The 27,654-nt window shown below is 44.7% G+C and overlaps 1 protein-coding gene across 1 annotated transcript in view; it reads right to left on the bottom strand.

Moving 5' to 3' along the window:
- STXBP4 (syntaxin binding protein 4) overlaps positions 1-27,654 on the bottom strand; it is a 192,091-nt gene that overhangs the window by 125,404 nt on the left and 39,033 nt on the right. The window contains 4 exon segments of the mRNA XM_030206863.1: positions 13,146-13,211; positions 17,893-17,976; positions 24,143-24,264; positions 25,357-25,453. Of these exon segments, the coding sequence (XP_030062723.1) occupies positions 13,146-13,211; positions 17,893-17,976; positions 24,143-24,264; positions 25,357-25,453 (369 nt within the window).

The following is a 27,654-nucleotide window of genomic DNA, read 5'->3' as shown; positions in this document are numbered from 1 at the left end:
CCGCTTACCCGCACCCCCCCCCCCCCCGACGAGCGAGCAGTGATCGGGGCACCGAAGCATCGAGCGGCCCATTGCTCAACTCGCAATATCAGGGGCCAGGAACATTCAGACATGCATTAAAGTAAAAATCAGGCACTGTCTGCATCAGCACACATACTTCAGGAGTGGGTGCCTTGGCAGCGCAATTTAAAATTTTTTTTTTTTTCAACGGAGACCGCAACTGTCAGTGGAGAAGAGAAGAGCCTTTTTTAATGCTACAAGAGAGATTTAAAGCTTTTAAGCACAAATAAGACTCTGGCACTCAATTTGTAGAATTTGAGCAATTCATTTACACACTACTGCAGGGGTGCGCAGATAACTAATTAACAGCGGGTCTCTCCCACTGACGGGCTGAAAGAAAGTTTGGGAGGGGCTCGGGCCCACAGCCTGGTAGCGGGGGAGAATTGGCTCCCAGAACTCGTGGAAAATTGTCGGACGTGGGCCTGTGAGAACCGGCCCCAGTGCACTACTGCAATATACATAGAAAAAGTGCCTACATCACAAGATCAGACGCGCAGATTCTGCAAAAGATATAATACCCTCTGTATGGAGCAATTTCTGAGGCCTAAGCCAACAGGAACAACCCGAAGCGGGACCAAATACGATAAAGGGAAAAGTTCCCCATCATCCACAGGGGCCAAGATGGCAGAAGGGAAGCTTGAAAAGCTTGGGGATTTCTCCGAAAAACAGCTAGCACAGATAACCATGGCGGTTAGTGCCGCACTTAACCCAAGGTTTGACCTACTTGAACGTCAAATGAGCAGTTTAGAAGCTACCATGGCAGACACGGTGAGACGGGTGGGAGAGGCGGAAAGCAGAATCTCAGCTGTGGAAGACACGAGGGCACAGAGTGCCCAAGACGTCACCCGTCTGATGGAACAACTTAAAGCACAGCAAGATAAGATTGAGAATATGGAGAACAGAGCACGGAGATGCAATTTAAGAATTGTTGGCTTGCCAGAAGCAATCCCTGAGAAATCACTGGGGCACCTGTTGGAACAGTGGCTTAAAAAAGAATTGGCCCTGTCAGACAGCTATGGAGAACTGTGTATAGAAAGGGCCCATAGACTTGGCCGTTGGCAACAAGGGAAACAACGACCCAGGCTGGTGATTATTAAAGTTCACAATTACCTACACAAAGAGGAAATTATGAGGGGCTTCAGACTGAAAAGGGACACCTTAAAATATGATGGGACCCTGATTAAAATCTTTCAGGATTACTCGGCCGGAGTACAAGAGCAAAGACGCCGGTTCCATCCACTTTGTACAACGCTGGTAAATAGGAAAACACGGTTTATGCTGATTTATCCGGCTGTTTTGAAGATCCAACATGAAAACCGATGGCGTTCTTTCCACTCAGTCCCAGAGGCTCAACAGTTTATAGACTCTGAGCTGTTGGCACCAGTTGAAGCACCTCCGTGATCGCATCCCCAAAAACTCATGTTGGAGTAAAAGACTTTGCTTTACTTACAGCCTCCAAAGAGGGCGGTGATGATGCAGGCATGCAAGTTATGTTATTTTTGTTAACAGTGTGGATTAAGAATTGTTATGTTGAATGTTCCAAGTGTATTAACTGCTGATCAGAGGGTTTCCCTGATGGTTTATTAAGGTGGATCACACAGATGACCTGGTAGAAGGGGGGGGGGGGGGGGGGGGGGGGGGGGGAACTCCTTTTCGGGTTGGGGGGAGTGTGGGGGTACTGGGGGGGGGGGGGGAGTCGCATAGCGGTATTACATCAACAGGAAGGAGAGAAGTTAAGGGTAAAGGATAGAGGGAAGGGGTTCACATCAAGAGAGGGGTAGTGGGTGGGGGGTGGGAGGGTCTAGAGGGGATTTAGTATCAAGGGTGGGAGGGTTCCCGGCAAAATGGTATGGGTCTCTAACTCAGGTCAAACAAAAGAACGAAACATGTGGGTGCTGCCTGGGTCTGAAAGACGGAGTGAGTACCAAGGTGCAACAATTACAGCTGCTGGGGAGGGGCTGGGACCCGGTGGCTGAATTTTTCAGGTGCACTATTATGGAACTAGTAAGCTCAAGCGATAACACATTGTAAAATAGTCACCTGGAATGTGGGAGGCATTTCGTCTCCCATTAAAAGGAAAAAGATCCTAGCACATTTAAAGCATCTCAAAGCAGATATTGCATGTCTACAGGAAACAAAATTGACGGCTACAGAGCATGAAAAGCTAAAACAGGGCTGGGTGGGACAAGTGATTCACGCATCCTCAGATGGGCGGAGGGGAGGAGTAGCAATTTGTATCCACCGGCAACTGGCTTGCACGGTGGAGACAGTTCTACAAGATCCCAATGGGCGATTCGTATTGATTAAAATGTGGCTGCAGGGGAGGGAACTATACCTGCTAAACGTGTATGCCCCCACTCCCCCGGATGACTCCTTCTTTCCCAGATTGTCACGGCAGTTGCTCCCTTATGAAAGTAAACATTTGGTGATTGCTGGGGATATGAATGCACTGATGGACCCAAAGATTGACTATTCTGGGGAGGGACACGGGGGGAAAGAGAACCGGAAGGGGTTTAGAATGTTAAAAGAATTTAGCAACTCACTCTCTATAATAGATGCATGGTGGAATTTGCACCCGGACTCAAGGGAATACACACATCGGTCCAGAGCACACGGGACCTGGGGTAGAATAGATTATATGTTTACCTCCCCAGCATTATTCACATGTGTCCGAGACACTAAAATTGAAGAGATATTGATATCTGACCATAGCCCTGTCTGGTTGGAGCTGGAGGCGCCAGGAAACTTTCAGCCGACCAGACGGTGGAGGTTCCCTAATTATCTAGTAAAAGATAAGTCTTTTCAAAAATTCCTGGTCAAAAAATGGGAAGAATATGAATCGTTTAACAGAAAACACAAGTCTAACCCCCAGTTGTTTTGGTGTACTGGTAAGGCGGTTCTCAGAGGGGACCTAATTGCCTTCGTTGCAAATAAGCGGAAAAAGAGCACAGCTAGCCTCTTGCATCTGAATAGACAACTACAGAAGGCTAGACGCCGTTATATGGAACGGCAAACTACAGCTAATAGGGAAGCCTACTTATCTGTTCAGGCAGCTGTGAATTCACTGTTGCATGAAAGAGTACTAAAAAATAGGATTTTTCAGAAGTATAGGTTCCACAGATTTGGGAACAGAGCCGGGGGTATGTTAGCTCAGATAGTTAGGAAGCGGGAAGGGGGCAGAACCATATCGGCTCTAAAAGAAAAGGCGGGAGGTCTTACTAATAGCCCAGATAAGATTCTCCAAACACTCCAGGAACATTTTGCACAACTATACACAGCTGAACATTCGGTCGGGGAGGCACAAATGAGTGATTTTCTCAGAAGGGCTCGAATGCCAAAGCTTGGAGAGTTAGACATAGCATGTCTAGAAGCCCCCATTCAGCCCAAAGAGTTAATGGAGGCCATAAAAGGGTTGAAGTCATTCTCGGCACCAGGGGTGGATGGGTATTCAGGAGAATTTTATAAAATGCTACAATCCCAATTGATACGGCCACTTTTTGAGTATCACCAAGCGGTGATACAAGAAGGGAAATTTCCATTACACGAAAACACTGCATGCATATCATTATTGTTGAAACCTGGGAAAGTTGTCGAAGAACCAGAATCCTACAGGCCTATTTCGTTAATTAATGTTGATATCAAGCTCTTAGCAAAGATTCTGGCTACACGGCTCAGCAAGTGTCTACCCAGTGTGATTGAACCGGCACAAGTGGGATTTATCCCCAAAAGGCATTCTGTCGTGCATATTCGGAGAATATTACTTGCAATGGCACAGTGTCGGTTCAATGAGACGCCTGGGATGTTGGTGAGCCTCGATGCCACTAAAGCTTTTGACAGGGTAGGGTGGGACTTTTTGTTTTATATGTTGGATTGGATAGGACTCCCTCCTGGAATAAGACAAGCAATTGAGGCTTTATATACCGGCATGGAAGCACATATAACAGCTAATGGGGGGCTCTCGACAGGGTTTCGGATAGGTAGGGGAACGCGGCAGGGTTGCCCCTTGTCCCCACTCCTGTTTGACTTAACGTTAGAACCACTACTACGCCTTCTAAATTCTGACCCCAGAATCAGTGGAGTGCAACTGGGGGAGCAGGAGGTCCGTGCTTTGGCTTATGCCGACGACGTCCTCCTGGTGCTGACCAACCCACGGGAGTCATTTGAGGCAGCCTTGTCACTGATACAGGAGTATGGGCTGCTGTCGGGATTTGACCTCAACCTCTCTAAATCCTGTGCGATGCCCATGAATACGGGTACCGAACCATATTGGCAAGGGGAGGCCCCTCTTAGGTGGGAGACAACAAAAATGAGATACCTGGGGGTGTACATTCCTAGTGATAGGTCCACCATGTATAGAGATAATATAGCCCCATTGATAGCGATGACTAAAAGCAAACTGATGATGTGGAGGGAGCTGCCACTTACTATTTACTACTACTACTACTACTTAACATTTCTAGAGCGCTACTAGGGTTACGCAGCGCTGTACAATTTAACAAAGAGAGACAGTCCCTGCTCAAAGAGCTTACAATCTAATAGACAAGTGAACGGTCGGTCCGATAGGGGCAGTCAAATTGGGGCAGTCTGGATTCACTGAACGGTAAGGGTTAGGTGCCGAACGCAGCATTGAAGAGGTGGGCTTTAAGCAAAGACTTGAAGACGGGCAGGGAGGGGGCTTGGCGTAAGGGTTCAGGAAGGTTGTTCCAAGCATAGGGTGAGGTGAGGCAGAATGAGCGGAGCCTGGAGTTGGCGGTGGTGGAGAAGGGTACTGAGAGGAGGGATTTATCCTGTGAACGGAGGTTACGGGCGGGAACGTAAGGGGAGATGAGGGTAGAGAGGTAGTGAGGGGCAGCAGACTGAGTGCATTTGTAGGTAAGAAGGAGAAGCTTGAATTGAATGCGGTATCTGATCGGAAGCCAGTGAAGTGACCTGAGGAGAGGGGTGATATGAGTATATCGGTTCTGGCGGAATATGAGACGTGCAGCAGAGTTCTGAACAGACTGAAGGGGGGATAGATGGCTAAGTGGGAGGCCGGTGAGGAGTAAGTTGCAGTAGTCCAGGCGAGAGGTAATGAGAGCGTGGACGAGAGTTCGGGTGGTGTGTTCAGAGAGGAAAGGGCGAATTTTGCTGATGTTAAAGAGGAAGAAGCGACAGGTCTTGGCTATCTGCTGGATATGCGCAGAGAAGGAGAGAGAGGAGTCAAAGATGACTCCGAGGTTGCGGGCAGATGAGACGGGGAGGATGAGGGTGTTATCAACTGAGATAGAAAGTGGAGGAAGAGGAGAAGTGGGTTTTGGTGGAAAGACGATAAGCTCGGTCTTGGACATGTTCAGTTTCAGGTGGCGGTTGGACATCCAGGCAGCAATGTTGGATAAGCAGGCCGATACCTTTGCCTGGGTCTCCGCGGTGATGTCTGGTGTGGAGAGATACAGTTGGGTGTCATCAGCATAGAGATGATACTGGAAACCATGAGATGAAATCAGGGAGCCCAGGGAAGAGGTGTAGATTGAGAAGAGAAGGGGTCCAAGGACCGATCCCTGGGGAACACCAACAGATAAGGGGATGGGGGTGGAGGAAGATCCATGAGAGTGAACTTTGAAGGTGCGGTGGGAGAGATAGGAGGAGAACCAGGAGAGGACAGAGCCCTGGAACCCAAATGAGGACAGTGTGGCAAGAAGTAAGTCATGATTGACAGTGTCAAAAGCGGCGGATAGATCCAGGAGGATGAGGATGGAGTAGTGGCCTCTGGATTTGGCAAGGAACAGGTCATTACAGACTTTAGAAAGTGCTGTTTCTGTCGAGTGAAGAGGGCGAAAACCGGATTGAAGCGGATCAAGGATGGCATGAGAGGAGAGAAAATCAAGGCAGCGGCTGTGGACTGCGCGCTCAAGTGTCTTGGAGAGGAAGGGTAGGAGGGAGATGGGGCGGTAGTTGGAGGGACAGGTAGGGTCTAGTGATGGTTTTTTGAGGAGTGGCGTGACTACAGCATGCTTGAAGGTGTCGGGGACAGTTGCAGTGGAGAGAGAGAGGTTGAGGATATGACAGATGGAGGGGGTGATAGTAGGAGAGATGGTGTTAAGTAAGTTGGTGGGGATGGGATCAGAGGAACAAGTGGTGCATTTTGAGGAGGAAAGAAGGCGGGCGGTTTCCTCCTCGGAGATATATTTGGGGTAGAATAGCACTATTCAATATGGTGGTTGCTCCCAGGTGGCTATATGTTTTTCAACAATTACCACTCTTTTTGAAACACAAAGATGATAAGCAGTTACAGCGTTTAATACAAACATACCTGTGGCAGGGGAAGAAACCCAGAATACCGTATAACCAGATAACGGCACCAAGGGAAGGGGGTGGTATGGGGCTTTTAAGTATCAAATTTTTGGCGATTGCGAGTTCCATGCGACATATAAATGATTGGTATCGGGGGACATCCGATTTCTCCGTCACGTCGGTGGAGACCTCGGTGTTTCCAGATATACATTTCAGTCATTTGCTCCACTCCGGTGCCCCGCTGCCCGCTTCAGCATTTCAGAGGCACCCACTATTAAAATCTCTCAGGGACACTTGGAGGTGGGTGTGTAGGCGTTATCATTTCTCCCCCCGCATATCCCCTTGGCTGTCAATATGTGATAACCCAGCATTTCCTCCAGGTCAGGGGGTCAGTACATTTAGTAGTTGGGCAAAAAAGGGGATCATATATTTGGCACATATAGTTACAGAAGAGGGACGAATTCATGAGTATTCAGAGCTCCAATCCAGGTATGGGATTCCCCCGACACATCGCTTTGCATATTGTCAGTTGAGCCATTATGTAGCCTCACTAGAGTGGACAGATCTTACAGAGGATGTGGTGGAGGTTCTCTCAGAAGAGTTTACCCTGGGAGCACAGCTCTCGGTGCCGTTGAAATTTCATCACCAACAACTCAAAGACACCACAGCAGAGTTAGATTTCCGGCGGCTAGCACGAGAGTGGTCAAGGGATCTAGGCTGTACACTCACTGAGGAGGAATGCAGGTCATATCTGAAATCTATTTACAAACAGCGGCTTTCCATTCCGCAGAGGGAGCGGCTATATAGGTGGCTGCTTAGAACGCATATATCTCCGCAGAGAGCACAGAAGGCGGGGTTTACTGCAGCAGATACATGCCCAAAATGTAACCAGAATGCGGCATCTCTAGGCCACATGTTCTGGAGTTGTTCTTATGTGGATCGGTTCTGGAAGCAAGTTATAAAGGGGATAGACCAACTATGGTATTGTACCCTTGTGTGGGAACCTTTAATTTTATTTAATATCTTTAAGTACACTGCAGACCCCCCAGAAGGTTTCAAGGCATTTGCAAAGGTAGCAATCTATTTTGGAATAACTACCATATTGCAATTCTGGAGAGCGCAGGAAGCACCCCCACTGCAGATATGGCGCTCACAATTAGTGAAGCAAATGAGAATAGATAGGTGTGGGGTACCTGATTTGGAAAGCCCAGTGGGCCTCAGGTTTAGGGCGCAGTGGGAGCCACTTTGGGTCACACTCACACCTAAAGCGCGTAGTTTACTGCTGAATTTCTGACCCTTCCTTGATGCTCTTTTGATCTGTCATTAGGCGGGGAACTTGTTGATAGGGATGTTATTGTGTATTTCTCTCCGATAAATAGGACCTCTGGTTTAAACTATGCCACTTTGACTGTCCTTTAGGTATATGGGACGCTGTGACAGGACCACCGCATTTGTTACTGGTGAGAGACCTGAACAATACATCATGCTGAAGTTGCAGGGACCAGGGGGGGACTGGGTAGAGGGTGGGAAGGGGGGGATAGGAGGATAGGCTCTGGTAGGGAGGGAGGGAGGGGGAGAAAATATAAAAGATGTATTGTAATTTCTTGTATTGAGCATAAGGTGTTAGATGACAACCTTTGGTATGTAATTTCTTTGGCAAGTATTTGTTCAATTGTCAATCTTTACTAATAAAAATGATTTAAACATAAGTAACAAACCCATCTCTGCAAGTCACCAATTGGAAGCGGTACACAGAATGCAAATGGCAGAGGTACAGCGAAACGTTGCACAAATTATTTTATAAAGCTGATCTATTAAGATAATTAAAATTTTTCTTGCATTTTTAGGAAAAGAGAAAGGAATAATGATGTACTATGATAATAGTTTCAAGAACAATATAATGTAAAAATAAATCACTTCTCCCCCCCCCCCCCCCCCAAAAAAAAAAAAACAACAACATTAAGCACTGAGAGAATTTGGAAAATGTCTGCAACACAAGCTACAGAATAAAATCCCTTTGCTGGTTCTCGGCAGTCAATTCTTAAATACTTCTGGGAAAATCCTAATCTTCAGTCTTTGGCGGTCTAGCATTGAAGTCTTCAATGCAGAGCTGACCTTCAGAATTAATTTGATTTTTACTGACCCAGAAATACATGGGGGCCTCAAGTGGTGCAATAAGGTACTGCAAATAGATAAATCGTGTGTATTTTTTTCAAGGTAACACAAAAGAGACCACAGTATGTGACCATCTTTGGGAAAAGGTAACTAAAGTAACGGATCCAAAATGTTGAGAGTGGTCGAATTTTCATACCCTGGGTCCATAAGCAATCTACAAAAAAGTTACGTTTGAACTTCTGCAACTTATTTTTTCATATAAAAGGATGGAGTTTGGACTGTTGTATTACAAATTGTTTGCTCTAACAGAATTCATTTAAAATTTCATCTTTTGTTTCTGGTGACTGTAGTAATCTTTTCCCAGAGATGGTCATATATACCTACCCTAAATGCCTGTGTTTGAACATTTTCTCGCTAGCAAAGCACAGGCCAAACATACAGCAGGCCTTTAAGTCAATTCCACGCAGGAGTGCTTAGAGGACATATAGTCCATTTTGTCCCTTTACAAACCAACCGCCCCGTTTACTAAGCCTCGCTAATGCCGACACAGCCCATTCACAGCCTGTTGCCGCTCGGCTTAGTAAACAGGAGGGTAAGTTGGTGTTGTCATGGCTAAAAGCTTCTATCTGGTTTCTCTTTTCCTGCCTCTCAGTCTCCTCTTTCCTTCTCTTGTCCATAAGTACATAAGTATTGCCACACTGGGGCAGACCAGAGGTCCATCAAGCCTAGCATCCTGTTTCCAACAGTGGCCAATCCAGGTCACAAATACCTGGCAACATCCCAAAATGTTCAATATGTTTTATGCTGCTTATCCCAGAAATAAGCAGTGGATTTTCCCCAAGTCATTTTAATAATGGTCTATAGACTTTTCCTTTAGGAAGGCATCCAAACCTTTTTTAAACCCCACTAAGCTAACCGCCTTTACCACATTCTATGTCAACGAGTTCCAGAGTTCAATTACACGAGAGAAGAAAAATTTTCTCCGATTCGTTTTAAATTTACTACTTTGTAGCTTCATCGCATGCCTCCTAGTCCTAGTATTTTTGGAAAGAGTAAACAAACGATTCACATCTACCAGTTTCACTCCACTCATTATTTCATAGACCTCTATCATATCTCCCCTCAGCCATCTTTTCTACAAGCTTAAGAGCCCTAGCTGTTTTAGCCTTTCCTCATAGGGTGATTCAAAAATTTGAGGCTCACCTAGGCCCAGAGGTGGCAGGTGGCTCTGGATTGGCCAAGAAGACTTAAGTGGAGAGAACCGTAGCCATTCCTAGAGATGGTAAGTCTCTGGTGTCAAAGACCAATTCTGATGCCAGACATGCCTCCATTTTGTCTTAGGACATGGTTCTTTGAGAGGGAATGGATAAGGAAAAGGAGATACTCTGCTCAGATGGCAACTCTGTTGCAGATGGGATGAGGTCGACCTCCTTGGTATGCATGTGTATGTGGAGGGTCTTTGAAGCTTGGTGTCATGGCCAGAACATCAGGCCTTTTTGGTTTATTCTTCTAGACATTTTAGCCTTTCTCCAGGATGGCCTGAAAAAGGAGTTAGCCTTGAATTCCTTGTAGGTCCAGGTGTTGGCTATTACCTAATATGAAGGCCCAGTTCAGGGTCATACTTTGTCTGAGAGCGTATAGCATTTCTGACTACCTCAGTGTTGCTCTAGGATCTCAAATTTCTCTCTCTTGGCCTGGTTAAAATGCCCTTTCAGCTCGATACAGGAGGCATCCCTGAAAGATGTGGTGATCAAAGCAGCTTTCCCCATGGTGATCTGTTCTTCTAAAAGGATCTTGTCAAGAGTGTTTTCTGTTGATGTCCAAGGGAAAAGTGGTGGTCCAGAGGGCTTCTCCTATTTATCCAACATATTTTCCCCATTTAATGTGAATCAGTCTGTCTCCCTGCTGGTGTTTCACAGGACAGAAGACCATGGGGGTTTGGTGAGCCTGCATCAGTTGGATATATGCTGGGCCTTGCAGGCTTACTTGAAGAGAATTTTGAAAGTCAGAACACCCTTTCACACTGTTCAGTGGGTCCAGGAAGGGGGAGGTGGTGTTTAAGGCGACAACAGACTGCAACCACACTAGCGTATCTTGTGCAAGGACAACAAAATGCCTCACAGTTTGGGCGCCCATTCGACTAGTGTACAGATGTCAAGTATAGTTTAGTACTACTGCAGGAGATCTATAAAGTGGCCACCTGGGCATCCCTGCTTTCCTTTGCAGGATATTATATGCTTGACATTCAGGCTCGGCAGGATGCAGTATTCAGGGCAAATTTGCTGCAACCACGCTTTGGTACCTCCTATATGTCTGGACTAGTCTGAAGGGATGAAGAGGAAGGAGAGTCCCTTAGATTCTCTCTAGATCAGTTGATCTAGATGATCTAGATTTACTTGCTGTGTAGAATAGGAGGATATAATAAAAGAGTGGCTCAGTAGTTAAAAATACAAAAAGAAATAAACAAAGGGAAATGTTGTCCTCACTGGTTTGCATATGCTGCTTAGTTATAGAAATATTGACTGGCTGTGATGTCATCAAACCAGTGGTTCTCAGTCTCCATGTGCTGGCAGGATAGCATAAACCCACATGACTGGAATGGTCTGGAGCAGTGCTACCCAAACTGTAGGTCAGGACCCCAGATGGAAGACTCTCTCCACGGTGCATCATTATTCTGCACCTCCAGGGGGGGTCACACAGTTTTATTTGCCCATAATAATGGGGTCATGGCCACAAAAAGTTTGGTAAACACTGGTCTGGAAGGACTCAAGGAAAGAACATTAGCAAGTAAGACGTAATTGCTCGTTTTACACAATGCCCATAAAACCATTCTGGTGTATTGGTTCAGTAATGGATCAGGCAGAGGAGTACCCCTGACACCATCCTAATACAACTAAGATTAACTTCCTGCAGAATCAAGCCTTTCTTGGGGATTTTCCATGCAAGTACTGAGCAGGCTTAATTCTACTTTGCTGATGAGACCTTATAGAATCACAATCTAGGGTAGTATTGTTGCGGACTGAGTAAGCAGAATTAAAACTCATAGGGCCTCTTTTACTAAACCGAGCTAGCGATTCCTGCACAGCAAATGCAGTGCAGCCCATTAGAAATGAATGAGCTGTGCCACATTTGCCGCAATGGGAATCACTGGCACGGTTTAGTAAAAGAGGTCCATAAGCAGATATAAGAAATCTTACACTCAAATTATTTCTGAACACAAGACCCACAGCAAAACAGTGCAGAACTAAAAAGATAATTAATAAGCTAATCTATTATAATAAAAGGCACCTTCAACGTTCTGAAGCCTCAAGCCGGAAACTTGAGGCGCCAGAGATATCCGGTTTGGCAATGAGTGTCTGGCCCGCCCTCTCGAGGGCGGAGCATTCACACTCACTGAAACGCCATCTCCCCCTGGCCCTGCCCCTCGGTGACCATTTCCCACCTCCGGAGGACTACATTGCCCGAACAACGGCGGAGGGAGGGAGGCGGGGACGCGGCCAGCGCCGACACGCCATCTCCCCCTGCCCCTCGGCGGCCAATTTCCGCATCCGCAGGACTCCCATCGCCCCACACAACCTCGGACTCACAGACGGAGCCAGCCAGCCTGCCTGCCTCCCTGAACGTGCGAGGAAGGGAACCACCTTCAGCAGACGGAGACAGCCTGCTTCCCTGAACCTGCGAAGAAGGGAACCAGCTTCACCGTCACAGTTTCACCCTGAAAGGCGGAGCGAGGGGGGGCACTCGACCCTGAAGCTGCGAGGGGGAAACGGGGAGGCCAGGAAGGGGAGGAGGGAAGACAGGGGGGAGAGGGACAAAGGGCGGAAGAAAGAGGGACCACCATCCTCAAAGGCCCGGGGGGGGGGGGCAACCCTGGAGCTGCAAGGGGGGAAGGGGGGGAGGGAAGACAGGGGGGACCACCATCCTGAAAGGCCGGGGAGGGGGGGAACTCCCTGAAGCTGGGATTCTCTCTCACACACACACTCTCTTTCTCGCACACACACTCGCGCATTCACTCTGTCTCTCTCACACACTTACTCTCAAACATACACACTACAGTGCAGAAAAAAGGCCCCACACGGAAGGGCCACCATCCTGAAAGCCAGACAGCCGGGGGGGGGGGGGGGCCCACAACCCTGAGGCGCTGTGGGGAGGACACATGGGAGGGGGAGGAGAAGGAAACGGGAAAACGAAACACAGGGGGGAGCGGGAAGGACGCCAACAGACGGAGGGGGGGGCCCCTGCAGCACACTCTCATTCTCAAACACACACTCACTCTCTCACACACACACTCGCACATTCACTTTTTCTCTCTCTCACACACACTCACTCTCAAACATACACACTACGATGAAAACCTTGCTAGCGCCCGTTTCATTGCTCTCAGAAACGGGCCTTTTTTTACTAGTTTACAATAAGACGTAAGCATAAGCGTGCAGACAGTTGAGAATATATTTTTCCCATATTAAAAAATAAAAAATGTGGGTTAAGTGGGGATTTAATAGTGGTGTAGAAATTCCTCAGCACAACAAAGAATGCCGGCAAGAAATCAAAGATTCTTAGATTTAAGAACCAGAAGAAACCAGCTGAAGTTATGGAAAATAATGAGCACTGAAGGAATTCAAGCTTATTTTAATCATAGAAAGTAATCTTTGTAAACATAATCACCATTGTACAGGGGAACAGAGAAAAATAAAGCTTACTTGTTTCACATTTTGAAGCTCCACAGATAACTGTTTCCTAAGCCCTTCAGATTCACACAGCTGTTTCTGAAAAAGGAAATGCAAGAATACACTGAAAATTAGACAAATGCACTTGAATTTTGTTCACCCAATGTAAAACAAACAAGTGGAACCAGAAAATCCAAGTGTCAAAGACTCAACTCGGTACAAGTCTAATTAAATTAAGCAAAGTTCTCAGAGATTATTATTTTACAGATTTATATCTTAGTCTATCTAAAATTCTAAGAGAGTTACACATATAATAACACAATAAAATCAACAAACTGTAAAACAAAAAATAAAATTAATTAAAACAGTATAAACAAATAACAGAAGGGTCGATTATTAAGCTGGTAGCAGTTTGCGTTTTGCTGACTGCAAACAGCTTTATACCCAGACTAGTAAAAATGGCCCGTTTCTGGCAGCGATGAAACGGGCTCTAGTGGGCAGGGGACTCCCTTCCCCTCCCCTTACGCGTGTCTCCCTGGTGGTCTAGAGGTACCTGTTCGGTGGGGGCAGGAAAGAAAGAACCCCCTCTTTCCTGCCCGTAGCGGTGGTGGTAGCATCCTTGCTACATCGTGTGGGAGTCCGGCTCTCGGCGTTTCAAAATGGCCACCGAGAGTTGAAGTCTCGCGATGCAGCTTGAACTCTCGGCGGCCATTTTGAAACGCTGAAAGCCGGACTCCCACACGATGTAGCAAGGATGCTACCACCACCGCTACGGGCAGGAAAGAGGGGGCTCTTTCTTTCCTGCCCCCACCGAACAGGTACCTCTAGACCACCAGGGAGACAGGCGTAAGGGAAGGGGAGGGGAGGTGACGGGGGGGAGGGACGTTGCTGAGGGTGAGTGTGGTACCGTGGGCGGGGCGGTAACTTCTAAGGGGCGGGGCAATGTGGGGAAAGGGGCCGGGTTGATGTGGACGTCCTGGGCGGCTGGGATTTTTTGGAAGGGGAGGAGTAGCCTTGTTTTCGTGTTGCGCCCTCGACGTCATCACGTGTGACGTGAGGGCGGGGCATGAAGATGTTGTGTGGCTTCACCACCATGAAACCACGAATCGGTGTGTGAGTGACTTCAGTGACGTTAGTGTCCTCAGAACGTTGAGGCTGCGTTTTATTATAGTAGATATTGGATGCTGATCCATGTCCAGCAATGGTACTAAATATCCTACTTATGCAGCTGGCTAACACATAGCCAGTTAAGGAGCCTTTTTACAAAACTGTGTAGGTGCCTAAACGCATCCAACGCATGTCAAATTGGCACTACCGCCCGGCTACCACGTGCCCAGGGCGGTAATTCCATTTTTGGCACACGCCCAAAACACGTGGTAGAAAATATTTTCTATTTTCTACTGCAGGGCGCTTACCCAGCAGTAATCGGCAGTCGAAGCACGCTGCATGCTTACCGCGTGGTTAGCACGTGAGACCTTACTGGTAAGTCAATGGGTGGCACTAAGGTTTCAGGCCGAAAATAGACATGCGCTGGGTTTCATTTTGCTGCATGTCCATTTTCCGGCACATTAAAAAAAAAAATCCCCCTTTTTCCAGGCACGCTCAGGACATGGACCAATGTGCGTCCAAAACACCAAAACACGTGACTACACTAGCGCAGGACACTTTTGGGCACGCCTTAGTAAAAGGACCCCTAAGCGCGATATTCAGCACAACTGGCTATGAACCAAATAAAGATAGGACTGCGTTTTGTGTGGTCCTACTATGAGGCTGCCTTAGCCGGTTACCCCAGAATCTATATAGCGCGACTTACGCTGCGTGCGCAAATCTGGTTCTATTCTAGATTTGCACAAGCAACTTAATTAGTTAAGCCAATCGGCGCTGATCGTTGCCAATTAACAAGCAATTGACACTAACTGGCATTAATTAGAATTTATATTCATAATTGTTAAGGATATTCTATAACACCGAAGCAGTGGCGCAGCAATCCTGCCAGAAGCTCTGGAAGCAGGGCCCTGATGCGCTCGTTGAGAGCCGCCGTCGGACAAGGCTGCGGGGACGGTAAAGGAGCCGGTGGCAGAATCTGTCGAGGCTCGGGAGCAGGTAAAGGGGCTGCCAGAAGACCGACGCATCAGCACCTCCTGAATAGAGGGGGAGCGATTCTGTCAGCGCCGATGCTTCTAAGGTGCCGATTCCCTCGACGCCCCGGAGCTCCCGGCACCGTGTGTTGAAGGAGAATGATGACAGTGCTTCTTTGCCTTCGCTCGACATCCGTCATCGAGACTCCTCGGTACCATGGACGTGGAATCCTGACGCCTCCTAGCGGCCGGGTCCGACGAAGGTCAGTCCCGGGGGGCCTGCACAGCAGGAGGCCTCGAGGCAGGTGGAGACCCACTCAATGCCTCACTGCTCCCAGCGCAAATTGGTCTTTCAGCAGCCATTACCTCTGCTCTCGATGTTGATGTGGACGCCGCTGACCTCGGTACCAATGTTGATGTTGAAGGACCAGACCGAGCCCCAAAAAGCTTTTCTCGTTGGGCTTCTCGAGACGGTTGGGTCCGTTTCTTCATACGAAGACACAGACTACAAGTGGCTGGGCTATGGTCGGGACCAAGGCACTGGATACACCAGGCGTGGGTATCGGTACCTGAGATGGTCCAGTTGCACCGAGTACAATGTTTGAAGCCGCTGGGAGTCTTCGATGACCTGGAAGGAAAAACGGCTTTGGCGAAATCAAACGACGTGATTGTGCCTGTTAAAAGAAAAAGGCACAAAAATAAGGGGAAAAAAACCCGACCGAAAAAGAAAGGAAACTTCAAAAGGGAGAAAAACGAAGAAAAGTAAAGGAACTCTACTTTGTTTTTATTATTATTTTTAGAAACAATAATACAAGAAAAAAAAATCAAAACAAAAACCGAAGACTCTCTTCTGGGCCTGTGAGGAACAGCGAAAACCACCACCGCATCTCAATGCGGAGAAAAAAACAGGGAACGTGTTCACGCGATGGGTGGGAAATCAGTCTGCGCACGCGCCAGAAGACTCTGGCAAAAATTTTTTAAATATTTTGCTTGCAAAATGCCGTCCGATTCCTGGGCCAACGCGGACGTCGACCCACATGTGAGAACAAGCAGCCTGCTTGTCCTCGGAGAACACTATTTACAAGCACATGTGATCTACAGAGGTTTTATTAAGTATTTCGAGGAAATTCAGTGAATATTTAATAAAAGAAATGTTGAGGAGCCAGCAGTCAACTAGTATATTTAATACTATTTACACCTGGAGATGTTACTACTACTACTTAACATTTCTAGAGCGCTACTAGGGTTACGCAGCGCTGTACAAAATAAACAAAGAAGGACGGTCCCTGCTCAAATGAGCTTACAATCTAAAGAACGAAATGTCAAGATGGGCCATCTAGATTTCCTGGGTAGAGGTGTAGAGGTTAGGTGCCGAAGGTGACATTGAAGAGGTGGGCTTTAAGCAGAGATTTGAAGATGGGGAGGGAGGGGGCCTGACGTATGGGCTCGGGGAGTTTGTTCCACGCATGGGGTGAGGCGAGGCAGAAAGGGCGGAGCCTGGAGTAGGCGGTGGTGGAGAAGGGTACTGAAAGGAGGGATTTGTCTTGAGCGCGGAGGTTACGGGTAGGAACGTAAGGGGAGATGAGGGTTGAGAGGTAAGGAGGGGCTGCAGATCGAGTACATTTGTAGGTTAGTAGCAGAAGCTTGAATTGAATGCGGTACCTGATCGGAAGCCAATGAAGTGACTTCAGGAGAGGGGTGATGTGAGTGTATCGGTTCAGGCGGAAGATAAGACGTGCAGCAGAGTTCTGAACGGACTGAAGGGGGGATAGGTGGCTAAGTGGGAGACCAGTGAGGAGTAAGTTGCAGCAGTCAAGGCGAGAGGTAACGAGAGAGTGGATGAGAGTTCGGGTGGTGTGCTCAGAGAGGAAAGGGCGGATTTTGCTAATGATTTTGCTAATATTACATAGGCTGCACATATTAATGTTTGCCTTGGATTGTTCAATTTCTACAGCCAAAACAGAAGACAAGAATAAGGAATATGCCATGTAAAGAATATTAGCAAAAGGTGCTTGCTAGGACACCAGGATTTGAACATCAAAGGTTAAGAGTGTAAGGAGCAGAAGAATAGGATCGCAGAGGAAGCAAGGCTTTCAATGTACATTTCACATTCAAAGGAGGCTCTTAGCTATGCCATCAAGGAACAGAGACTGAATGGAGCAAGAGAGGCTACAGCACTTAAGCCAGAAGGAACAGAGAGGCCCTTGCCGGAGCAGCAAAACTCTGGGACTGATTTCTGCTTCCTGACTTCCAGATCTCTTCTTCCTGGCTCCTGCCTTTGGATTTCCCAACCTGGTTCCTGACTTCCAGATCTCTTCTGCCCAGTTCTTGCCCCCCTGGACTCCCTGACTTGCTTCCTGACTTCCAGATCTCTTCAGTCAGGTTCCTGGACTTCCAAAACTCTTCTTACAGTTCCTGCCTCTGGATTTCCTGACCTTCTTCACTTCCAGATCTCTTCTGCCTGGTTCCTGCCTCTGGTATTCCTAGGTTGATTTCTAACCTCTAGATCTACTGTATATTGAAGCAGTTATGTTAGTATTCTATAGAGGAAAGCAGGAATGTAAAGTTCCTTTATAGAATAGATTCCTGCCAGCTGCCCAGTTACAGAACTGTCCTCCGTGTTCTCACTATAGTTTGGAGAAGATCATCTAAAAATCAAGGGCAACAACAAGCTTAGATGCATTTTTAAAATGAAATCTTACCTTCAGTTCATTTATTTCTTTGAAAGCTTCATTCCTTTCACTGACAAGTCTTTCCAGGTCTTTTGATTCCAAAATATCACAGGGCTGAAATTGTACAAAAAAATATTAGAAAATGAGCAATAAAAGTTACACTGCATACACATTAAAAAAAAAAGCCCTCAACCTCTTAAAGTGCATGCAAAATTCACAGTTTATGGTTTATTTCGACTTAATATAGTGCCCTTCCTGTGGGCATCACAGGGCAGTTTACAAATAATAAATAAAATCAATAAATCAAGGAAAAGGAACGATAAAAGCAATACGAAAGGAACAGCCATACATACACTTACAGAAAGAGAGAGAGAGAGAAAAAAAAGGACTGAGTCTACATGGGAGAGGTCAGTAGACCCTAACCATCAAACTGCCGCTGCACCACCAAAGGCATTTTGGAAGAAGTGAGTTTTCAGGGCAGAACAGAATCTATGGTAGGACGACTCCAAGCAAACTTGTGGTGATAAAGCATTCCACAGGGGTGGAGCTAAATGGGAAAATGCAGTATGTCTTGTAGAATCGAGCAATACATCCCTAGGGGATGGGATGCACATCTGATAGTCGTTCAGCGATCGAAGTAGCCTTGCTTTTGGGGGAGGGGGGGGGGGCGTGTAAGGAATCACAATTGCTGCCAAGTAAGAGGGGATTCTAAAATGAAAAGCCTTAAAGGATAAGAAGCACAGGAAAACCTTATGGGAGCAATTTTCAAAATGATTTTCTGTTGGTATGTGGGTGACTATCTGAGGCAAAAGCCCCTTTCAAAGCTGCATTCAGTCCTCTCCCCAACAAGTATAAGGAAAAAGAGGGGGGAGAGGGGGAGTATTCACATGGCATTTATTTTTAACTCCCTGTGCATAATTACTCGCAGGGAGTCTACACCTACAAACTCCACAGGGAGTTCCAGCTGGGCAAGACATTTTCAAAGGAAAACTCTGCAGGTAGCTAGCTTCCCTTTGAAAATGAACTTGCAGGCTTTGGGATACTTTACAACATGTGCAGGGGGAGCTGAAAATGTCTAATTTATTCATATGGGACATAAGTCTTTAGTGTGCAAAGAAAATCGTTTTTCCAAAATCAGCACTGAAAGTTAATGCTGTCAGTTCCACTAGTATGGATTTTGCAGGCATAATGATTTCAGATGTTAATGTTACTAATATCACCCACCACATTTTTATTTTGGCACATATTGTGAACAATGGTCTACAAAGGTGCAATAAAACAACACAATTAATGGCAGTCTCATCTCGACAAGGAGTTTATGTGGACTCATAAGTTTATCATAACATAGCATTTTTTTTAATAATAAAAGGTTATCAGAACCCAGAACCCATTAGTACTGTTGTATTCATCAGAATCAATATGGCGAATATCCCCACATTCTATATAGTGTGACTTGAGTTGCACTTGCAATTCAAGTCGTATTCTGTATTGCATTCCCAACTTAATTATCTTAATAAGCCAATCAGTGCTGATAATTGCCAATTAACAAGCAATCGACTAACTCTACCTCAATGTCACTGAACGCCTCATCCGACAAGGGAAGCAAGCAGTCATTCACCTCATCACCCCAGTCCATGCGAGGCTGCTTTGCCACCAAAGAAGCGGATACCAAACCTGAAACTTCTCCCCAAGTTGGTCCCCCCACATTCCAGACCTGAAACAACGTCCACACAAACTAAGGAGGGAAACCTATTCCCCCTCAGAACTCAGCGTGACCTAGAAGGGGAGCCTCCAGAATAAGCTGCGGTGGACCAGAAGCGCAGGAAGAATCCAAAATGGCGGTGGTTCCCCCTGAAATTGGGTTCACTGCTGCAGAGCCTGCCGGCAAGACCTGCTCTGCTCCAGACATGCCCAGCTCTCCTGATGACTCCGATGCCACCTCCAAAGATGATTCTGGCTCCCCACACAGCCTGCACTGTGCCCCAGGTGCCTCTATGCCCTGGCACGTGCACGTAGCATTATAGCAGGTTGGCCACACACATTACTGCGATATCCGAACGGTAGTGAGAGCAGGACGAGAAGGGAATCCCTAAACAAGGACCACTCCCAGCACAACACAGCACCTTTCTGCCCCCCTCTGGACAGCACTCATAGTACTGGCCCACAGCCCGGTCTTCCTTCACTGCTAGGTCTTTTTTTTTCTTTTTTTTTAGCTCACTTGCTGCAGGCTGTTCAAGGCAGTCGAGGCACACAGTTGTCCACTCCAGCAAGAGGGCAGGGGAGGGGGATGGACCTGGCCACCTGGGGGAAATTGGTGCCCTAAACCCTCATAAGCATGATAAGGCACCAGCGGTACAGGGTTACTTTTTTTTTTGGGTATTAAGCTTCCAAAGGATATTTAAAAAAAAGCCCAAGAAACAAAACAGAACACACAAAGCACCTCATGGGAGGGCCTATCAGTCCGGTCAGGCTGCACAGACTGCCCTCTGCTGGAGACTGAGAAATACTGGAGTTCTGATAGATATTCATGATAGATATTCAGTGTCCAAAGTCAAGTGATCTCAGTCTCCTTCTGCTGGTAGGTGTGCATAACTCAAGCATTTTGACTGGTCTGGAGGGCTGCTGAGGAAAAATAGGATTACTAAAAACTATACATAAACAAAAGTAACAGTCAAAAAACAGCTTAAAATGCAAAGGGGACAAAGGCTTACCCAGCTGGTGGAAAATTACAAACTTCACCACTTCGGGTCCAACAGATAACAAGGTTAAAAGCACTGAAGTGTAAAAAAAGAAAGTTCACCTCACAAACCCCCGTTTACTAAGCCATTCTAAACTGAAAATAACTGAAGCACTTTTAAAAGTTTGAATCCTAAGTCAAACTACTTACATGTTTCTTCCTCTGGAAGCGTTTGTGTAATTGAGAAAAGAAACTTGCTGTGACAATCTAGTCTATACATATATAGCATGTCATGCATTATGTAAGGAGCCTAAAAACAAATTAAAAACTTGTTTTCTATAAATAGAACTAAAACCAAATGGTATTCACAAGTAAACAAACATATAACACTGTACAAAAATTATTTAAAAAGTGTTATATACAATAAGAAAAGTCTACGGTGCAATGCTGACAACAAGAAACAACGATCTTAAAATTAAAAAACGAAGTGCTTAAAAAACATCTTGAGATGTTTGCCATTCTATACCTATTAAAATATACATTTAAAAAACACCTCTCAAGTTTTCAAAACATGTTAAAAAAGTTAAAAGTAAGGTGGAATGCGTTCCAATGATGTCAACAATGTGCTCCAACCATAAAAGAAATCTCAAAGACTCAAAAACCCTTTAAAACCTTTGAGGAACATGTTAAAAATGTCTTAAAATACCTTGGAACACTGGAACATCCAAAGACTTACTAAAACCATCAAACATCTCCATGATCATAAGAAGACAGAATGAGGTAATGAAAATCTTGATGTGAAAAGCTAGGTAAGCCAGCTCTTAAAGGAACATGTGTTTCAACTATCTCTCTGTGAAAATCAAGGCAAATGCAAACAATAAAAAAAATCCAGTTAAAAACTGCAAGGGAACCATACATATCCTTTAAAAACATCATAATAAATGTTCCACAGGTACGGTGCATTAAAATGAACCTAAAAAGAAGCTGTGCTAAAAATAATAATAATAAATAAAATGAAACTGCTACAAAAACCAGATTACTGGAGCTGAAATTAAAAAAAAAAAACCCCACATCTACATCTTGATTTAATCCATGTGGTATCATTGTATTGAACTTATAGATAAAACCTCTCTTCACTCTGTAGAAGTAAATTGTGCAGGTCTCCCTTCCCCCCCCCCCCCCCCCCACTCAATGAGGGACATGGCATACTGAGCATAAAGAAACTGTAGTCCTCAAAAACATGATTCTTCTCAACTGAATGCTGAACAAGCGGCTTTTCCACCACAGATCTCTTGAGCGCACTCTTGTGCTCTAAAATTGGCGTATTAAAAGGTCGTATGGTCTTCCCTATGTATAGCAGTCTACATGGTCACATAGCAATGTATATAACATCACAGCCCTTGCAATAGGTAAAACTTCTGCGTTCAAACTTTTCCCCTGTAGTCGGGTGAATGAATGTTTTAATGTTGATGTTCACCTTGCACAATGAGCTTGCACCACACTTATGGTGTCCTGTGGGTCTCTTAAGTTCAATCCTGGAAGAGCAGAATGAATTAATATATCTTAAATTTTTCCATCTCTTGTGAGCAATCATAATATCCTTTGTATGAAAATGCTCAATACCCTGGATGATAAGCCAGTATTTTCATAGTATCTTGATAATGTCTCTGAATAGATGTGTAAATGACAGTGCACATACGACTTTATTGGTAGGTTCCCTCACTCTAGGTTGAAGTAGAACATCTCTGTCAGTTCTTCCTGCCCTATTGTATCCCTCAGCAATAGCTTCAAGGGGATGAACTGGGGCAACTGCAGTCCCACCAGGGATTCCATTAACTTAGACAACAAAGGAATACTAGCTATAGATCTGAAGTTAAAAAGTAGTGCCAGATCTAATCCATCTGACTTACGAATGGGAGTCTATAAAATATGGCCCATACTTTCTGGATAACTCCCTGAACTAAGAATGGAATTAATAAAAAGGGTAATCCAGTAAATAATCGGGGCTGGGGCATCCTTCAAAAAAGTAGCCGGGCAGCTATCAAGTGGAGATGAAGAATTAAATTAATTTAGCAAACTGAGATTGAGGATATAACATTCCAACAGGTTCAAACTTATGTCATAATCTATCTGCTGAAATTTGAGTAAAAGGTGTAGACTGCCTCATATTTATATCAAATATAGTCCCGTCATTCAATAAGAGGTCAGATCTAATTTTCGCAATCTTGGTGTAAAAAAAATCAGCCACAAGGCTGTTTAAGTTATCATATTTCAGCTATATTATGCGATGCCCAGAGTCCCTAGAAAAAGCAATTATGCCAGAAAAAATTGAAGGAGACGTGGAAGACCAGCAATAAGATGGACTGATGCAATCACAACAACAATAAATGCTTCATTAAAAAGCCTCCACACACATACAGAAGACAGTACGTTCTGGAGAAAGTCAATCTATATGATTGCCAAGAGTCGGCTTTGACTTGACGGCAATTATCGGTCAACCACACCATTCTCAGAGGTTTAACACAAGTAACATTCAAATACAGGAGGTATTCTCTTGGCCTCAATCTAGGTGACTTGCCCAATTATTCTCAAAAGTCTATCAAATATTTTAACTAAATGCAAAAATATTTATCCTAAATGCGAAATAACCTGAAGTGAGTATTAGTGTTTCCAAGGAGAATTCACTTCACCGTCAAAATACAAACACTGACAAACATCTTTAACTTTACTCAGAGCAATCTACTTCTTTCAATTGCCTCTTTATCTTCGTCCCTTGTTTTTAGATGATGACCTCTAAAAATCATTATTTTTATCCTATTATACGTGAAGTCCAAATTATCACACCACACTAGTTTGTTTCACTCTCCATAGGCAGCTATCCATACTTTTCAACACAGAAAACAGCAGGTTAAATAACTGTGCAGTCTTCCCCACTAAAATCAATTTTCACAGTGCTAGTATACTGTACATTGTTTCTGATTGGGGGAGGGGGGGGGGACGACCACGTCAAAAAATTTCAATTATTTTTTAAGTCTCAGACCTTTGAAAATTGAAAACAACCTCAAAAGGACCATGTTTATTTCGAATTTCAATTGCTGCAAAATGGTTGCATCGATATAAGATATGCTCAAGAAAAGGCTCTATTTTATATATACTTTTTTCTTAGTGAATGTAGCGCTCATAAAAGGTGCAGCTAGACAGTACTGGGGAATGAAGAGCTCCCATTTTTCTCAGAAAAGAAGAGAGTATTGACAGGCAGAGCAGTGCCTTATATTACTCCAGTAACGTTCCTAGACCTGTTTACGCAAGGCTGTCATTCAGGAATGAACAGTAGGTCATGTTTCAAGCCAATCTGATTCTTTGTGGAGACTGACAACTAGGAAGTGAATTTGTGTCACCTATGATGATGACTAAACTGATGCAGACAATGGCTCTCTGACAACCAAAATGAGACCATTAACCCAACAGCTCTCCAAAGCTTATCATTTTTCTCTCAATAATGGTGACCAAACAATGAAAAAAAAAAAAAAGCTACTGATCCTGGTCAGGAAAGAATATTTATTCCACTGCAAGCTCCATCAGGTATTAGAGGAAACCACTCACCTGAGAGGAGTGCGAGTCTAACAAGTTGGCTATTTCATTGGCACCAAAAACCATAGGTCCCTGGCCAATGCCTACTTCATCCAGCTGAAGACGGAACACTTTTCTAGCCACCTGCACAAAATCTAAAATAGACAACCACAGGTTTAGCGAATCAGCAAGAAAACACTGCATGAGCAGTAAACTATGGGGTCAATATTCAGCTGGTGGTGCTCTACGTTTTGCTGACTGCCGCCAGCGTTATTCCCAGAAATTCAATGCCGGACCACATCACTACCAGAACCAGTTACACCATAGTCGGTTAAGTGCGATATCTAGTGCTTAACTGGCTATGGGACACTGCATAAAGATAGGACCACATAAGTCAGCCCTATTATGTGGTGACCTTGGCCAGTTAAGTGTCAATATTGGCACTTAGCCAGCCAAGAGCCGACTCCACGCTCAGAACGCTGCCAAAATATCCGGTTTGGCTTTAAGCCTGTGGTTCCCAAACCTGGTCCAGGAAGCACCCCGGCCAGTCAGGTTTTCAGGATACCCACAATGAATATTCATGAGAGATCTGCATGCACTGCCTCCACTGCATGTAAATCTCTCTCATAAATAATCACTGAAAACCTGACTGGCTGGGGTGCCTCCAGGACCAGGTTTGGGAGCAACTGCTTCAAGCAGGACCAGGTTTGGGAGCAACTGCTTCAAGCGCTAACCGGTTAGGTGCCACTGAATAGGTGATTTAACCGGCCAGGATCAATTTCAGGCTGAGTAAATCGATTTGAATATAGACCCCTATGTTTGAAACACTGTCAGCAGATTTATTTATTCTATCCAGCATTGCATCCCTTTGGAAATAATAATTGATACTCTTTGGTTTCATGGCTTCTGTATGTTGTAGATAATGACATCATATGATTCCAATTATGCATGCATGTAAGACATGACAAAATAATAAATCTGTTTTTAAAATGAGATTCCCTGATATTATTTCAGTAAGTCATCTACATCAACTCAGATGAAAAAGTAGATACAATAGATTAAGAACTGAAAAGAAAATTCAGTCTAATGCACCTTCTTCCCATTCCCATGCATGTACATGTTTTCAGAAACTATTACCTACACAGCATCGGCAGACAGAAATAGGAAGTTGAGTGCATGAAAAATATACAGTAATAAAAAACCTCCATGATCATTACTCTGCTATAATACAACGAACAAATGATTACCTCCAAAAGAAACTGTTCCCTTGTTATCTATCTCTAATTCTTGCTTCAGGCACAGCTGCTGCTCTTCTGTAGGCTTGATTCCAAGATAACTTAAAGCCTATAAGAATAGATGAAACATCAATTTAAAAGGTTACCGGGACGTTTGGTCCCTTTTCCTTGATTTCCGACAGTAGAGCTAAAGAATAAGAGAGCAAATGTATAACTGGGCACCTGGTAGAAACCTAATCTACAAAGTAATGTAAATACCTGTTTTCCTTTATACCAGTGTTTCCCAAGTCTAGTCCTGGAGTACCCCTTACCAGTCAGGTTTTCAGGATATCCACAACACATATGAATGAACTTTCTTTACATACACTGCCTCCATTATATGCAAATCTCTTTCATGCATATTCATTGTGGCTATCTTGAAAAACTGACAGGCAAGGGGTACTCCAGGACTGGACTTGGGAAACCCTGCTTCATACAATACGAGCCTAACCAGGTATATATGTGTTTAAATGCCATACGAGCTGGTGTAAATATTACTACTTAAATGCTGGAGATACAGTATTTCTATATTACGAGTGCGAGTCCCTAACAAGCTCTGCCCATCCGGTGTTTGCGAAATCAAACATTACAAAATTACACTCTATAAAGGCAGTTCTAGAACCGGGAATATAAGTGCACAGAAATACAATAAGCCTAATGTGTCTTGCACTTTCTTTAGTTAAGCAAATACATTCAGCAAAAGCCACCAAATCCAGCTGAAGTGAAAGGAAAAGAGCCATGCAGGTGTCTGCTCCTTTCTGTTTCTTCGCACTTAACAGAAAATGAAACCAAAGAAAATATTGATGCTGGCAGAATATTAAGTCTATTTTACTCTGAAATAGCACAAAAAACCACCCATTTCACAGGAAGAAATTGCATAACAGTTCTTGCTGAAAATGCCTATTAAATATCCATTTTCTCTGCTAAAAAAAAAACCATGCATTTGTAGAGTCTATCCTTTCACTTAGGACGAAACAAAATGAAATACAAAGAGGACCAGACACATTAAGCTATACAGAAATTAAAAAAAAAAAAAACAAACAGTTCTCAGCATAACACAATTTTAATGTGGAGACAAAAAAAAAAACAGGTCAGTAATACAAATCAATCTTTATTATAAGGTAAACACCCCAACAGAAAATGCCCGGCACAGGCTGCGTTTCGCCCAAGGGGGCTGCATCAGGGGCTCTAAAGTAAGGTCTTCATCAACAGTGTTTTTTCCAGTGAAATTGAGGAGTGTGGTTACATATTGTCATTCTCTGGAGTGTGATTCTACCTCTGACGAAGCTTTTGTGCTGGTTTTTTTTTTTGCCTGCTATTGTGCATCAGTTTTTTGGCCATTTACTACATATGGTGGCGATTAGGGCATGCACTATTTAATAACTGCTGTTGATAAAGACCTTATTTTAGAGCCCTTGAAGCAGCCCCTTTGGCCGAAACACAGCCTGTGTCGGGCATTTTCTATTGGGGTGTTTACCCTATAATAAAGATTGATTTGTATTACTGACTGATCTGCTTTTGTCTCCACGTTGGATTTTGTGGATCATCTGCCTTGTTGTTTTTTGGGACCATTTAATACAATTTTAATAAAACTGCTAGTCTACATAAAAATGTTGGGGGTCGAGATTCAGCTGGCAGCGCTCAGCGTTTTGCTGACTGCCGCTGGCGTTATGCCCGGAAATTCAATGAGAGGCCATGTCTGACTTTGGCACTGAATTTCCAGGTTTGCAGAGCCAGCTAAAGCACTGCCGGTTAAATGCAATATTCAGCACTGCATAAAGATAGGACTGACTGTTATGCAGCTCTATTTATATGGTTATCTTGGCTGGTTAAATCACTTAATCGGCCAAGTGCTGACTCCACACCAGAAAATCCCACAAATAGCTGGCTTTGGGACAGGTGCTAACCAGACAATTTCAACAGCACTAATTGGTTAAGTGCTGCTGAAAATGACTGGTTAGCTCTGAACAAGAAATTTAACCAGCCAGGAGCCATTTAAATCACTTTAAATATTGACTGGGGTAATTTTAGTTACTGAAAAACTTCTGTTATCACCCTCTAAGTTTGCAATGTTAGGATCTAAAGTGTGCTAGAATCTGGGCTTAACGTGTTTTTATTCAGGATTTCACCACGCACTAAGCCCATATTTAGCATGGCACCTTTTGGCGGTGTTCCCTCAATTTTGTATTGCAGGTCAGGCATTAAAGTAAGCATATTTTTTGTTATTCATATTCAGCTGAATAGTAAAATATGCTATTTAGTTCAGCTCTA

This window comes from Microcaecilia unicolor, chromosome 6 (genome assembly GCF_901765095.1).
Source record: "Microcaecilia unicolor chromosome 6, aMicUni1.1, whole genome shotgun sequence".
Lineage (NCBI taxonomy): Eukaryota > Metazoa > Chordata > Amphibia > Gymnophiona > Siphonopidae > Microcaecilia > Microcaecilia unicolor.
This window is presented reverse-complemented; position numbering and strand designations above follow the sequence as displayed.